This window comes from Gopherus evgoodei, chromosome 1, assembly GCF_007399415.2.
Source record: "Gopherus evgoodei ecotype Sinaloan lineage chromosome 1, rGopEvg1_v1.p, whole genome shotgun sequence".
Taxonomy (NCBI): Eukaryota; Metazoa; Chordata; order Testudines; family Testudinidae; genus Gopherus; species Gopherus evgoodei.
The window spans coordinates 248,456,256-248,472,664 of NC_044322.1; the positions used below are offsets into that span (position 1 = coordinate 248,456,256).

At 40.3% G+C, this 16,409-nt stretch overlaps 2 protein-coding genes across 16 annotated transcripts in view; one reads left to right on the forward strand and one right to left on the reverse strand.

Moving 5' to 3' along the window:
* EPS8 (epidermal growth factor receptor pathway substrate 8) overlaps window positions 1-5,953 on the forward strand; it is a 227,864-nt gene extending 221,911 nt beyond the window's left edge. For all 11 annotated transcript variants that reach the window (XM_030542160.1, XM_030542186.1, XM_030542177.1 and 8 more), the window contains one exon: window positions 4,778-5,953. In XM_030542160.1, coding sequence (XP_030398020.1) covers window positions 4,778-4,891 — 114 coding nt within the window. In that variant the 3' untranslated portion in view covers window positions 4,892-5,953. The remainder of the gene's footprint in view (window positions 1-4,777) is intronic.
* Window positions 5,954-14,084: 8,131 nt separating this feature from the next.
* Window positions 14,085-16,409, reverse strand: part of PTPRO (protein tyrosine phosphatase receptor type O) — a 235,512-nt gene continuing 233,187 nt past the window's right edge. For all 5 annotated transcript variants that reach the window (XM_030542295.1, XM_030542286.1, XM_030542268.1 and 2 more), the window contains one exon: window positions 14,085-15,870. The gene's annotated coding sequence lies outside the window, so the exon portion shown is untranslated. The remainder of the gene's footprint in view (window positions 15,871-16,409) is intronic.

The following is a 16,409-nucleotide window of genomic DNA, read 5'->3' on the forward strand; positions in this document are numbered from 1 at the left end:
GGCAGGAGCAGCACATGGCAGTGGGGGGAGGAACAGCTGAACTGCCAGCAATTGATAGCCTTCAACGGATCACCTGCTGGGTGACTGCAGAGCAGGGAGCTGATGGGGGGCTGCTGATCCACCCTAGTTCCAAGCCCACCCACCCCCAGCTAGTTGCAAGGGGCTGCTCTTTCTGCAAGAAGTGGACAAAGCAGGTGGTTGCCAAACAATGTTAGAAGGGAGCATTGCACGACTTTAGGCGAGCATGTTCCCTAATTGATCAGCAGCGAAACGACGTTAACCAGGACGACTTTAAGTGAGGAGTTACTGTTTCATGTTTATTACATGAGATGATTCAGACACTTGGCGTATGAATAACACAACTGTAGACTTCCACACACCTCACAGTTGTTACAAAGTGGGTACAATACTGGCTTGATGGAGGCAGTCAAGGGAACAGGAGACTTAAACACTGATTTTGAAAGGAATCCCCGTGTTAATAATTGATGCTGTCAGTGGGCATGGTGGTGTCCTATAGGGTATTAAATTAACTGTGGAAATGTACTATGCGCAGATGTGGTCTGTCTTGTTGCATATAACTAGGAAAATATTCTTGTGCTCAGTGGATGTTAATTTGAAAATTAAACATGTCTCAGGTTAGTAGAAGTCTCATTCTCCCTCTGTGTCCTGAACTTTTTTTGCTCACCTTTGGTTTCTGTTGTTTCTTCATTCTGCAGGAATTTGAGTGGTCAAGACTTGTCTATTAAGATTATCTGCAAATGTTAATACGCAGGTATTGGAAGTTTAACAAGGAGGTTGATCTTTTTTGTTGGTTTCTGAAAGACTTAATTAAAATTCAGTCTCCACCTTATCATTTGACTTTGAATTTATTAAATTAAAATTAGTCTTTTTTTGGACTATGTGATGCTTTAACCCAGGGGCAGGCAAACTTTTTGGCCTGAGGGCCGCATCGGGTTTCGTAAATTATATGGAGGGCCGGTTAGGGGAGGAGGTCGTGGCCTGGCCCCCACCTCCCATCTGCCCCTCTGGGACTCCTGCCCCATCCACACACCTCTGTTCCCTGTCCCCTGACTGCCCCTGGACTCCCACTGCTCCATCCAACTACTCCTCTCATTCCTGACTGCCCCCCCCAAACCCCCACCCCATCCAACCACCCCTGCTTCCCGTCCCCTGACTGCTCCTGACTGCCCCCTGCCGCCCCATCCAACCCCCAGTCCTTTGCTCACACTGAAGGAGCATGTTTTTTTCTGTGCATGTTTGTCCTGCCTCCAAGAGCATGTTCTTACTTAAATTGCAGAAAGCAAGTCTGCTTGCAATTATGAATGACAGTGGCCATTTCTGAAACATTATCTTTACACCAGCTAGCAAAAATGAACTGTCTTGTTCTTAAAAGATAACATATTTCTTTATCACTCAAACTGGAAGCCGTTCAAATAATAAAAGTTTATAGAGGCATGTAAAATTGTTAAACCAGTGTAACCCATGACATACAGATTATGTAAGCACAACTAACTCATTTTTATGAATGTCTGAATAGTCATTGGGTTATGAGTTTAGCCATACAGATCTAGCTAATATATAGAACAGATTATTAGATTCCATGTACTCTAGATTTTGCATCCTGTGTCTAATACTTGTGACCTGTGTATCAGACGAATTGACTCTCTTAAGTCAGTGCAGGTACAAATAACATCCCATGCTGGACTAAGTCTGGATCCACCCAAATTCCTCTCTAGGCTTGTCCAAAGACTGCTCCTTGATCCGGGTCCTCTCTGTGATGCAGGGGCGCACCAGATTCAGGGAACCTGCCTTAATCCACCTTTGCGTAATGGCTAATTCTTCAGTTAAGCGGTGAACTAATGCTCCAAACTTAGGCTACTGTAATTCAGTAGTTGCACCTGTAGGAAAAATAATATGCTAAGTGCAATAATTTAAATGTCTGTTTTGTTTTATCTTCTGCTGAACATTTTTTGATCAGTCCTCCACCTCTGACTGTGCTGAGAAAACCTCTATTCTCTCCTTTGAATTAAAGCAGAATTCAAAAGTAGAAGAGAAAGCATACATTTTTAGGGCTTTCTGCAGCCACTACATAAACATGGTCTAAAGAGAGTGAAAATCAAGGGAAGATGATGTTCTGGATTGTTTTTCCCCCTGGAGGGAGATAAATAATTTCTTACAAAATTTGTTACATTGAATCAACTTTTTTTCCTATTTGTTTTTAACTTTTTAAAAAGTTTAAAAAATGGAAAGCGTAATTGCTGGTCTTGAGCAGCATGCTGTAAAAAGAATGGCTTTCTGCCCAAAGCAAAGTGCCTGGAATTGTGAGATCTGGGTTTTGTTCATGACTTTGCTACAGACTCGAGTGACTTTAGTTAGGTAAATCACTTTGAGTTCAACTCTCAACTGTGCCCATACAAAACTTAAGCATTGTGGAGAAAGGGGTGCTGATCACAGCTCCCTGGGGCTTCGTGCCCAGCCTCAGGCTAACAAATACTTCAAGTGGTCAGGTTTAAGGTATGCAGAGCATCGGGCCCAGCAAAAACTAGCCTTCCCCTGCTCGCTCCACTTCCCACACCAGGCAGTGCAACTCCAGCAGAGAAGGCAATGGCTAGAGGTCGTGGACCAGGCACCGTAGGCAGCATCCACCTGCTTTATGCTAGTCAGACATTCCCCTCTGCATAGAGAATTTTCCCGGGGTTTCGTCAGACAGCTTGTGTTCCGTTTTCACCACTGATGCGATGCAAAATGAACTTAGTCCACCTGAAAATCGCTTGGCCCTTCATCTGCCTGGGTCTCTGTTTCCCTGTCTGTAACATGGGATTAATAGCAGTTGCCTCCCTTGCAGGGATGATGTTTGTGTTAATTCCTCTGTTGAAAGCAGTATAGAAGTTCAAAACATTATACTTTGACATTGTCTATTTTCCTGATTATCCCCAAAATGGACCATTTGAGGTCCATGTTCCAGTTGATTCCCTTTCACATCTCCCTTAATGGGAACTATGAACATGCCTAGATACAGATGAATTAGACATCCCACCCCCCACCCAAGTGGAAAATGATGCCTGATTTTTCTAACATGCACATCATGTTGCTCAGCAGTTAGCTCATGCAAAATAGCTTATTGGATAATACCCTGTAATCAGACTAACTTGGCATAAATTGTAAAAAGCTATAATTAAGAACCAACTGAAGAATTGTTTACCTATCCTTTGCATAAGGAAACTGTTGCTAGCCTCATATGATGCAGACTTCCTATCAGTGATGAGGAAGGTTAAGATTCCCCTAGTTCTTAAGGTGATTTTGTTACAAAGCTAGATAAATAGTGGGTTTGTATCCAACTGTGTAATCTACTAATCTTATCCAATGTAATATACAATGTGGAAGTTTCCAATATAATTAGCATGTATGCTTGCATGCTAATGACTTCATTCAAATTACCAAATGGTCTGTACGCAGAAGAGAAACACAGAGATTTGCTCTAGTTTCTCCATAAATGTAGAATGATAAGAACATAATTTTTTAACTTCATTGAAATTGCTTCTCAGGCAACATTATTTGGGTTGGTTAGATAACATGGATCAGTTGTAACCGCACTGTGATAAGTGCTAAATCCATGTTTATTTACGCATTTTACCTGCTGTATAAAGTGGGGCTTCTGTTTAGGTTCCAATCCTGCAGACACTTGTGTGTGTTCAACTTTGCACATATGCATAGATTCATAGACTTTATGGTTTGAAGGGACCATTATGATAATCTAGTCTGATCTGCACATTGCAGGCCAGAGAACCTCACCCACCCACTACTGTAATAAACCCATAACCTCTAGTTGAGTTACCAAAAAGTGCTCAAATCACCATTTAAAAACATCAAGTTACTGAAAATCCACCATTTATACTAGTTTAAACGTGCCCCATGCTGCAGAGGAAGGCAAAAAGCCCTCAAGGTCTCTGCCAATCTGACCTGGGGGAAAATGCCTTCCCAACTCCAAATATGGAGATCAGTTAGACCCTGAGCTTGCGGGCAAGACACATCAGCCAGATACCTGGGAAAGAATTATCTATAATAACTCTGAGCCCCCCCATCTAGTGTCCCATCACCGGCCATTGGAGATATTTGCTGCTAGAAGTTGCAGACTGGCTACATGCCATTGTAGGCAGTCTCATCACACCATCCTCTCCATAAACGTATCAAGTTCAGTCTTGAAGCCAGTTAGGTTTTTTGACCCCACTGCTCCCCTTATAAGGCTGTTTCAGAAATTCACTCCTCTAATGGTTAGAGACTTTCTTCTTAATTTCAAGCCTAAACTTGTTGGCCATTGACTTCAGTGGTACTGTGCATGTAAAATTAAACAGGTTGCAGGATTGAGGCCTTAAGCTCCTAAATAAATTTAGGCAAAAAGGATGAAATCCTGGCCCCTCGAAGTCAATGGCAAAACACCTATTGACTTCACTGAGGTCAGGGTTTCATCCCTGAGTACTGAATAGCTTTTGTTGACATCAGTGAGAGCTGAGGATGCTCAGCAGTACTGAAAATCAGGCTGAACTTATTTAGAAGCCTACAACTCTCATTCGGGAAAGCATTTAAGAATATAGATAAGTTCCTCACTATGTAGGACATCACTTAAGTGCTGTCCTGAATGGGCCACTTTACATATCAGGGTCTAAATGTGGATTTAAGACCTAATGTTAAGTCATCTGTCTTATTAAAATCTTGGCTGAAAAGCCTTATCCTGTTGCTGAAACCACAAATTCACTTGTTTTCTCCTTTTCATTTTTAGGCTAACAATGGTAGCTCAGAACTACAGGAAATCATGAGAAGACGACAAGAAAAAATTAGTGCAGCTGCCTCAGATTCAGGAGTGGAATCTTTTGATGAGGGAAGTAGTCACTGAATGTCTTTTCCTTTTAATCCCATTGTCCTTGGCATTATTCCATCAAGCTTTGTTTTAGGAAGCAATGAAGGGGAATGTCTGATTTATTATTATTTTGTAGACATAACTTGTTGCCATAAAGAAACCATGCAACTGGACTTGACAGAAGCACCCACTGCTGGACATTCTTGGCACTCGAGAAAACCCTTACACCCAAACATGAGTTTTAGCCTTGTGGAATTAACCATTTCATGCTCTTTGTGGATAATCAGAAACACGTTGCTGCTTTTGATTTATTCCAGTGAAGCTGAGCCAGCAGTAAAACATATTTGGCTTTCAGTAATATAAGAGTTTAAATTCCCTCTGTCGCTGTAGTCTGTGATTCACTCCTTTTGTCTCAGTCTCATGCTCTGAACAGCAGGATGTTCAGATTTATTTAAAAGTTCTTGATGCCAGCAATCAAAGACGAAATGTTTAGAATGCAAACAGCAGTTCAAGCCTTCGGAACATGGGCTGAATTTTTCTTGTACCTCGTGCAAGGCGTTTTATTACTAATGCTGTTGATAGCAAGAGAATATATTCTGTACTTTGATTTTATTTCTGTTTCACTGGTTTTGAACTATACTATTACACAGGAATAAATAGAAAACATTAACACACAAGTCAGCTTACAAAGGTGGTCAGACCTGCTTTTGATAGCCATAACGGTATTCACAGTATTTTTTTTAAATAGACTTGCATTGTTGTTGATAACTAAACTAGTCAAAAGGAAAGTGTAATCTAGACTCTCTTTTTGTGTGTGTTGATCCTAAATGTCAAATTTTCTGTATGTAAAAAAAAAAAATTCATTTATAAATTTAATCATTTGAAATATTCTTGATTCCAAGGCAGGGAAAAACACTTTCCAGCAAATGTTATTTTTGGAAACACAATTTTTGTCACAAAATGTTCTATTGTTTCACATGTATAAAGACTGACACGTCATTTAGAAAGATTTCATCATCTAGTTTCATTAATTTTCATAGTGCCTTTTTCACGATTCAGCTGAAAGTCTGCAATAAACAGTGTTTGATGTATGTTAAACAGTTGTATCTTTGTTGTTACAAAAAGGGAGTTGAGGCTAGGAAACATTCCAGATTTTGTGCTTAGAGTATGTTCTTTATATACATACTAGAAAAATAAATAGTTTTTTGTAATCAGTGCTCCATTCTTCATAAGCCCACATCCTAATAATGCCATTTATCCCAAAGTACCTTATAAATGCTTTTGCTGTGTGTGTATTAAATGTAAATAGCGTCTACGCTTGTCACTCAAATGCAGTCATCTTCAAGAATGGAGAACACAAGGTATTGGGGGAATGTCCCTGAATGGCTGCACAAAACTATTTTATGCAGGCAAAGTCTTTGTCATTTAGCATTATAGCATAGAACTACCAATCTTAGCACAATGAGTCACCTTGACCAGATCTCTAAACACAAACCCCTGTGTGTTTTTAACTCAACCCACTGACGGTACCCTAGTCTTCTACAATAGTGCAGGTTTCCTGGTCTTTGTCCAAGAAATGTCATCCTAGTGTAGGTGTTCTCTTGTGGGCAATGAATGACTGACAAAATACTCTTGCCCCTTGCTTATTTTACATCAAACACAAAGCTTCCAGCAGATAAGAGCAGTAAAATTTTTAGGTCAGTCTTTGGAAACTGAAGAATGCTCACTACTGTAAAATGGCACAGAACAGTTATAGCCTCCTAATTGATGGCAGTCACAAGTTTACGTTTAGGTTTCATATCCTTCCTCAAGTTTATCTGATCACTTATGGACTGATTCACTTTTGGTCAAAAGGAAATGTCTACTGTGAGAGAGTGGGAACACTGTTCTGGGTGCTGAGTCTATGGCTACACTACAGTAAAACACCTGCAGCTGGCTTCTGTCAGCTGACCAGGAGCTGGCCTGCAGGCTGTACAATTGCAGTATCGATGTTTGACTTCAGACTTGAGCCCTCCCCTCTTCAGTCTCAGAACCCAAGATCCAGTCACAACCTGAACATCTACACTGCAATTTTATAGCCCAAGTGAGCTGACATGGTCCAGCTGCATGTTTTAGTGCACTGAAGACATACTTGGAGAGGAAAGGAATAATCTGCATAATCCTCCTTTTACTATGGTGGTTGCTTATAGGTTGGAAGGAGGCCACAGCAATGACGTCTATGGAAATATTTGAGGAAAAAATCATCCTCGTGCTGTTTAGGGGACAAGAAATGAGCAAACTGAATAGCTGATCCCCACACAACTGCAAGCTGTAATTGTATGGCATTATGTATGCTAAATTAAAATGCCCATGTGTTCTCTGCATAGCAGACTGAAAGCTGCATTGCATTTAGGAAAGTATCTGCTTTTGCTAAAATTACTTTGAAGATGTAAAATTTCTCTGGGGATTTGCCCACTTAACAGCTGACTGTCATATCCGTTCACTTTGCCCTAGGGAGAGCGAGGCAAAAGAAAACCACTTTGAAACTTCACAGTGAGTTCATCGTGTTCACACAGTGAAAGAGGTTACCTAGTATTTCAACTGAGAAATGTTACAAACAGCCCTTGGCTCAGGCAAAGTGGTGATTTATAACAGATTTACGTTTTTATTGTAACTGTGCTTTGGAGAATTTAGACTTCAGTCTTTAATTTTAGGGGCAAATCATAGATGCAGGCTACACAGTAGCAGTGTACACTGAAAACACTGATTTGTTAGACAAACTCAAGGCAGGAAAATACTGAAGCATGCGCTGGCCTTCCTTTGCTTTCAGTGGGAATTAAGCACATGCTTGAAAGTTAAGGAGGTTCATTTGCTGACCAGGGATAACCTTAGGTACATGCTTTAAGGACTTTTCTGAAGTGAGGCCTCACTGCTTTTAAGATGACAGGAAAGAAGCCAAAAAAAACCAAACATGACTGGTGTAAGTATTTGTTTCTCACAAAAGAACATGTTTACAAAGGCAAATTGTCATTTAAGAGGGATGTTTGTGAACAAGCGACTGGTTTTCAACATGCCTGCATGCATAACCATATTGAAACAAGCAGCACTGGACTTTGCTCAGGAGTAAGGCCAACAGCATAACAGGTCGATAAAAAAAAATATTGGTCTGGCAAATTACCAAGGTTGCTATTGAACAGTTGCTTGGTGCCTGCTGAGTTTGAATGAGGAGCAAATCAGGCCCACCTTTCCCAGGGGCATGCATGTTTATGTATGCAGTGCACAAAGTAGGGTTGTGTGTATGTACAGTACACGAGGAAGGTCCCAATGTGTATCTCTTTAAGCTATCAAGTATGTGTTTGCATGCTTATGGGTGCTCAATGTAATTTGATCCCCTATATTCATTAATTTCTCAAAATCATCCAAATTCTATGGATGGGTAATAGTTGCTCCATTTATGTTGTACTACTGCTGCAGCAGGAGAACATCAACATTAGCAGACTATAGCCCTTGTGTTGCTATTTCTCATGAGTGGTGTTGAAGGTTTTATCTTTTTTTCTTTGTAAGCAATTTCTTAAATTCTGATGTTAGAATGTGGGCCCAAAGAACTTGACTGTATCTATACTACAGCATTTGCACAACATAGAAACAGCAAAGCTGCTAAAAGTAACCATGGTAGGTTGGGTGAATGAGAGCTTGTTTTCACACAGGCTCCTTTAAAACTTCCATAGGCGGGACTGTTAAGGCTTATTTGAGTAGGTGGGTTGATTGATTTGGGAAAGGAGGTCAAACACAAGATTAAGCACTATTCATCAAAACTATTTGAACTATGAGTGTCGTATATACAGTGATGATTTGAATTGAAATTTAGTAACTTTGCACCTGCTGTTCCTTTCTTAATTAAAAACTGGGGCACCGCATGGGACATAAGCCAAAAATCAGCCCTTGCACATGGTCTTAGAAGATGCAATGAATTTCTGCTTAAGACTTAAAAGCCATGGCAACTTCATCTGCTCTAAGTAGTGTGGCAAGGTTAAGGAATTGTTTCCCACTCCTAGGCCCCCTTATGCTTGGGCATCACTGAGCTAGCTGGTAAAGTACTGTCTGTGTTTAGTATGGCTAACATAGCTCCCTCTCTGGTTCTGGAACACAGCCACTCAATTTACAGCACTTCTGAGTTAGGTCTGGTACAGAACACCTGGTGGCAGTGCATGGGAAGTACAGCACTGCCACTATAGATCCTCTACAGCAGTACTAAAGTGATCTGAATTCAAATCAAACAATTTACCACTTTTCATTACAACACTGCGTTTGAGAGAGATTTTCAAACCTGCAGTGAATTGAGAGTTGCTCTAGGGTTGGTTTACAATAAGAACCCAAACCACATTTGTTTTGCTTTGACTGAAAAATTAAGCTGAACGCATGATGAGATACATGTTAAAGGTTTTGAACCAAAATCACAGTTTTGCACTTTAAATATACAGTTGGTGACAATATAATGAGCTATGTGAAAGATGATACCTCCAAATCTATTAGTCTTCTGGTAGCTAATTTGGCTTATCTTTGAGTTTGAAACAGTCAATTCAAACTTTAGTGTTTATAAAACAATGTAAGTTTTATATTCACCACTTGACTCTGCTAGCAGTGACTGTGCCCTTAAGTCACAATAGGCCCATCCCTTGAGCTGGGGCAGGGTCCTGTTCACTGGAGGGAAGGAAAGAACCTTCTACCCTCTGCACTCTTCTAAAAATGTTCTCATGCAATCTCTGGAGTTTAGCAGTCTGCCCTGCAAGGAAGATAGTTGGACATGGCTGTGGTAGCTGAACACCGGCTTTTCTCAGATTCACCTCAGTGAGGCCCTAATGCCTGATAATGGAGCACCCTACGTTGGAATTACAGCTTTTCTGAGGTTTAGAGGGAAGAACAGGGTATCAGAAGCCTCCATAATGTCTACCACTATCTTGCACATAATGAAAATGAGAGGCAGCTTGTAGGAAGATTATCATGACTACTTCTAACCTGTACTAATTACCAAAAAGAAAATATCAGGTCAACTTTTAAATACCTCTTTGGCTTTTATATAAACCTCTGCTTAAATCAAGCAGGTGTGGAGCCTGTATATTTGCAGAAATGATGGTGATTGGTTAATTATGGGGTGTAGTCTACAGTCATATTCTGTCCAGTCTGTGGTGTGTTATAACATCCATCTTTGCTGTGATGCTTTAGAATGAATTAATCTCTGTTTCAGAATGGAGAATCTAGAGAATCAGTGGGAAATGGACAGCAACAGCAAAAAAATGAATAAAACAGCGACAAGGTTCGATTTGACCAGTGTTATTTGTGCCATTCAGCCTCACACAGCTCTGGCCTCAAACTCAGTCTATTCTACAACCTCACATAAGCTAGGCCTAAAACAGATACTTTATACACATTACTGCTCTGATTGAAACGTAACACTTCCAACAGAATGAAATCACCACACTTGTTTTCCTCCCATTGATTGTAAAACAATGCCTATGCTTAGTGTGTATGGTATATAGGTGTATACTGAAACCACTACACTGATGATCTATGTCTAATAAGTGCATAGACCATAACTCTAGTTTACAAGATGTTCGTCCTACTCAACTTTAGAGTAAAGAAGAGGCTGTGCCAAACACCCCTGTACTTTGTGGTGGAGTGGAAGCTGCAGTCCAAACCTGGATCCTAACTTTGATGCCAGCCCCATCTCCAATGTGGCAACTGAAAATCCTAAGAGCCAAGTTCTGGGTGTTTGTTTGAACTTCACTAGGAGATGGGGGGAAGCTATCATGCTCCAGAGGAGCACATGGATCGGACAGAGACTTCTCTTAGAGAAGAGTCTATAACCTAGAGAATTTTTATCAATAGTCATGAGCAGAGGATAACGTAAGGGCCAGATCAGATGAGAAACATTCACATAAAGAAGCGGACACATCAGAAAAGGGCAGACAAATAAACAGTGACAAGTTTTTAAAATGCGTGTACACAAATGCTAAAAGTCTAAATAAGATGGGTGAACTAGGGTGCCTCGTGATAAAGGAGGATATTGATATAATAGGCATCACAGAAACCTGGTGGACTGAGGACAATCAATGGGACACAATCATTCCAGGGTACAAAATATATCCGAAGGACAGAACAGGTGATGCGGTGCGGGAGCGGCACTATATGTGAAAGATAATGTAGAATCAAAAGAAGTAAAAATCTTAAGTGAATCCACATGTTCCATAGAATCTCTATGGATAGTAATTTCATACTCTAATAAGAATATAACATTAAGGAGCTATTATTGACCACCTGACCAGGACAGTGATAGTGATGATAAAATGCTAAGGAAAATTAGAGAGGCTATCAAAATTAAGAACCCAATAATAGTGGGGGATTTCTAATTATTCCCATATTGACTGGGAACATGTCACCTTGGGAGGAAATGCAGAGACAAAATTTCGGTACTTTGACTGCTTGCTTCTTGAAGCAGCTGGTACAGGAACCCTCAAGGGGAGAGGTAACTTTCTATTTAGTCCTGAGTGGAGCACAGGAACTGGTCCAAGAGGTAACTATAACAGGACTACTTGGAAATAGTGACAATACAACAACATGTAACATCCCTGTGGTGGGAAGAAGATCTCAACAGCCCAACATTGTGGCATTTAATTTAAAAAAGGGGAACTATGCAAAAATGAAGGGGTTAGCTAAACAAATTAAAAGGTACAGTGACTAAAGTGAAATCCCTGCAAGCTGCATAGATGCTTTTTAAAGACACCATAATGGAGGCCCAACTTAAATGTATACCCCACATTAAGAAACACAGTAGAAGAACTGAAAAACAGCCACCATGGCTTAATAACCATGTAAAAGAAGCAGTGAGAGATGATAAGGCATCTTTTCAAAAGTGAAAGTCAAAATCCTAGTGAGGTAAATAGAAAGGAGCATAAACACTGCAAAACTAAGTGTAAAAAGAAAAGCCAAAGAGGAGTTTGAAGAACAGCTAGCCAAAAACTCAAAAGGTAATAAAATGTTTTTTGAGTACAGCAGAAGCAGGAAGCCTGCCAAACAACCAGTGGGACCCTTGGATGATCAAGATACAAAAGGAGTGCTTAAAGATGATAAACTAAACGTATTCTTTGTTTCAGTCTTCATGGCTGAGGATGTTAGGGAGATTCCCAAACCTGAGCCAGCTTTTGTAGGTGACAAATCTGAGGAACTGTCACAGATTGAAGTCTCACTAGAGGAGGTTTTGGAATTAATTGATAAACTTAATATTGACAAGTCACCAGGACCAGATGGAATTTACCCAAGAGTTCTAAAAGAATGCTAATGTGAAGTTGTGGAACTATTAATTATGGTGTAGAACCTGTCCTTTAAATCGGTTTCTGTACCCAATGACTGGAAGATAGCTAATGTAACGCCAATATTTTAAAAGGGCTGTAGAGGTGATCCCAACAATTATAGACCAGTAAGTCTAACGTCAGTTCCGGGCAAATTAGTTGAAACAATAGTAAAGAATAAAGTTGTCAGACACATAGAAGAACATAAATTGTTGGGCAAAAATCAACATGGTTTTGGTAAAGGGAAATCATGTCCTATTAATCATCTATTAGAGTTCTTTGAAGGGGTCAACAAACATGTGGACAAGGGGAATCCAGTGGACATAGTATACTTAGATTTCCAGAAAGCCTCTGAAAAGGTCCCTCACCAAAGGCTCTTACATGAATTAAGTTGTCATGGGATAAAAGGGAAGGTCCTTTCATGGATTGAGAACTGGTTAAAAAGACAGGGAACAAAGGGTAGGAATAAATGCTAAATTCTCAGAATGAAGAGCGGTAACTAGTGGTGTTCCCCAAGGGTTAGTCCTAAAACCAGTCCTATTCAAATTATTCATAAATGATCTGGAGAAAGGGGTGAACAGTGAGGTGGCAAAGTCTGCAGATGGTCTTAACTATCTTGAGCAGGTTAGTATCAACGCAGACTGTGAAGAACTTCAAAAAGATCTCACAAAACTAAGTGACTGGGCAACAAAATGGCAAATGAAATTGAATGTGGATGAATGTAGAGTAATGCACATTGGAAAAAATAACCCCAACCATACATACAATATGATGGGGGCTAATTTAGCTACAACGAGTCAGAAAAAAGATCTTGAAGTCATCATGGATAGTTCTCTGAAGATGCCCACGCAGTGTGCAGAGGCAGTCAAAAAAGCAAACAGGATGTTAGGAATCATTAAAAAGGGGATAGAGAATAAGACGGAGAATATATTATTGCCCCTATATAATTCGATGGTACGCCCACATCTTGAATACTGCGTACAGATGTGGTCTCATCTCAAAAAAAGGTATACTGGCACTAGAAGCGGTTCAGAGAAGGGCAACTAAAATGATTAGGGGTTTGGAAAGGGAGCCCGTATGGGGAGAGATTAAAGAGGCTAGGACTTTTTACTTTGGAAAAGAGGAGACCAAGGGGGGGAGGGGCGGAATATGATAGAGGTATATAAAATCCATGAGTGATGTGGAGAAAGTAGATAAGGAAAAGTTATTTACTTAGTCCCATAATACAAGAACTAGGGGCCAGCAAATGAAATGAATGGGCAGCAGGTTTAAAACAAATAAAAGGAACTTGTGGAACTCCTTGCCTCAGAAGGTTGTAAAGGCTACGACTGTAACAGCATTTAAAAGAGAACTGGATAAATTCATGGAGGTTAAGTCCATTAATGGCTATTAGCCAGGATGGGTTAGGAATGGTGTCCCAAGCCTCTGTTTGTCAGAGGGTGGAGATGGATGGCAGGAGAGAGATCACTTGATCATTACCTGTTAGGTTCACTCCCTCTGGGGCACCTGGCATTGACCACTGTTGGTAAACAGGATACTGGGCTAGATGGAACTTGGGTCTGAGCCAGTATGGCCATTCTTAGATATGACAGGAACAATTGAAATACAGAAATACAGACTGTGGCAAGGGCTGCCTGGCTCTGGGGATTTTAGTACTACTTTATGATTCTGAATTAGGCTCAGGTGAAGAGAGACTGACTGTCTTCTGGCTGGCCTTTGTGCAATAGCCATCCTAGAGAAAATGGCACCCTTGTTATTTGTGGCACAGAGGTGAACACTCCAGCTCAAGGCTGAGGCACATTGGTGGGGCAGTAGAAGCAGCTTGCATGGTTGTAGCCTGAGCAGTTACCAGTGCTGTCCATGAAGACAGGATTTCGGTCTCCAGGACTATCAAGCTGGGTATTTAATGCTGGTGCAAAAGGCCAATTAAAAAAAATGGTGGTTACATTCCAACTCTTAACTGAGTGGCATCACCATATAAGTGATACAGAAGTGGAGACTGAACTAACTTGTTGGCCCATAGAGGTGATCCATCCATGACAGGACAGAAAGACATGGGTAGGAAATATGGGGGGGAAGTAGAGCTGCTGCCACCCATTCAGTGATCAGAGGATGTAGCTTTCAGTGGCTCTGGAACCCTTTCACAAGTACCCAATTTACTTTTGGAGAGGGGAACAGATCTATGCCAATATAGCATCCAAAAAGATGGTCCTAAATTCTCAGGCCTTTGAACAGTTGCTGAGCTGTGGTGCACAGATACAATGGTAGAGAGATCCCAGGTGGGAAAAGCAGCAGCCTTGCTCACAGTGTCATTTTCACAGGTAAGCAATTCAACGTGTTTACTTTCAGTTCACTTTTTTTTTTTTACATTGGAGTACCATTGCCTCTAACTTCCAATGAAGTGACACAAAGCAACAGGTTACAAAAATGCCATCAACATCAAATCTGAAAGCATCCATGTCACAATACACAACGATGTACTGGAATTATACAAAGCCAAAAGGAATATAACATATCATAAATATGCTGGCTAGAAATAAAACTGATAGCAAGAAAACCCAAACAAACAACAAAAACCCAACCCCAAAGTCCCTGCAGGAATCAGTACCAATGCTTTGACAACATCCTGGTAACAAACCCATACAATTTCTTTAGCATGCCAAAACCCTTATTTCCACATCTCCATGAATTCCCAGCTCATCAGAGAGGTGATGCTGCATTCATTACAGCAACTATTTTTTTCTCAACATGAATCAGCTTCACATTTTTTACACAGGGCTATTATATTTTAGAAAATAATAATTAAAAAAAAATTCAAGAGTATAGGCACCATAGACTGCTAAATGCTACAGCAAGAGAGTCTAAAGGTACTCTAAACTCTTCTGCGCTTTCATCAATCTTAAAAAAAAACAATTGTAAGTGATGGGGGCATTACTGAAAAGAGTAACCAGAGGAACAATCCTGCTGTTCAATTAGGAGGAGCACAGTCAAGAACCAGACCAACAGAAGTTTTCTAATATAGGTGTTCTACGCTAGCCTTGAGCTATACTGTTTGGATTTTAGGAGAGTTTCTAAAGCTCCCTGGGTACTGTATTCTCCCTACTCCACTGAAGCACAGAGCCACTGTGCTGCTGTAAACATAGTCAAATCAATATCCCATTTCCTCTTCACAAAATCCACAATCCTTCATGTTTGTACATGCCTCGTATTCACTAGTGAGGTATTATTAGATACTACCAATGCCTGTTCTCTTATGGACTTAAACACAGACCAGTGAAACATGAAGAAAACTCTTCTTCATTCAGTTTCAGCCATTAAATATTGCACTTGCTTTTTACCTTAAGCCCACCAATCTGCACAGAAAAACTTAAAACAAAAAACAAAAACAAAAATCCCCCAACCTTTCAGGAGTACTGTATTTTATGCACATATAGTATCTTTTCCATCCTGTTGTTTTAGTTGAATTTGGTCCAGTATTTAAAAAATGTCCAGAAATTAAACAGTCCAAAAAAGACACTGCAGGCTCTTTAAGGCTGTCTCCCCAGTGCTTCTAAAATTTAAAGTATCTTTCTTTTATTGTCCATATACTGCAAAGCAGTGGCCTTCCATGGCAAAACAGCTAGCAGTTCAAACAAACAAACAATAAAAAAAATCTGAAGCAAGGGAAGAGGGTGTACTTCATGGTCTCTCCTGGAAGAAAACAAAGCAAATGGATCCTGTTTGAAAATGATACACAACATTTGCTATTTAGTTTTAGTTTTACCCAAAGCTCTGTATAGGAAGGGAGGGAACAAAAAACCAGGACAGGCAATATGTTGAAAACTCACAAGTAATATTGGGTGCAAAACTTGATAAACCTTAATGGGGCCTGATTTTCAGAGAGTGTTCAGCAACTCCCTTTTATAAATCAAGTAAGGCACCTAAAAATAGAGGTACCCAAAATCACTAGTCACTTTTCATAATATTGGCCATGGTTTCTATTCCTGGATTATTAATTATTTGTACGCATGCATGTTTAAAAGAATCCCAGCTTCTCCCCCTCACCCCCCAGTTCAGTTGGAAACACAATTTAAAGAAAAATACACCGGGGACAAGAGTCTGGCTGACCTGACAGGAGAAATGGAAGGAGAGAAAAAGGAACAATTTGGGGAGTAGAGGGGGAAACAGGGTCCAAAGTTTGTATGATAATTGTATAATCAAACAAACACTTACATAGCACAGGCTAGCTA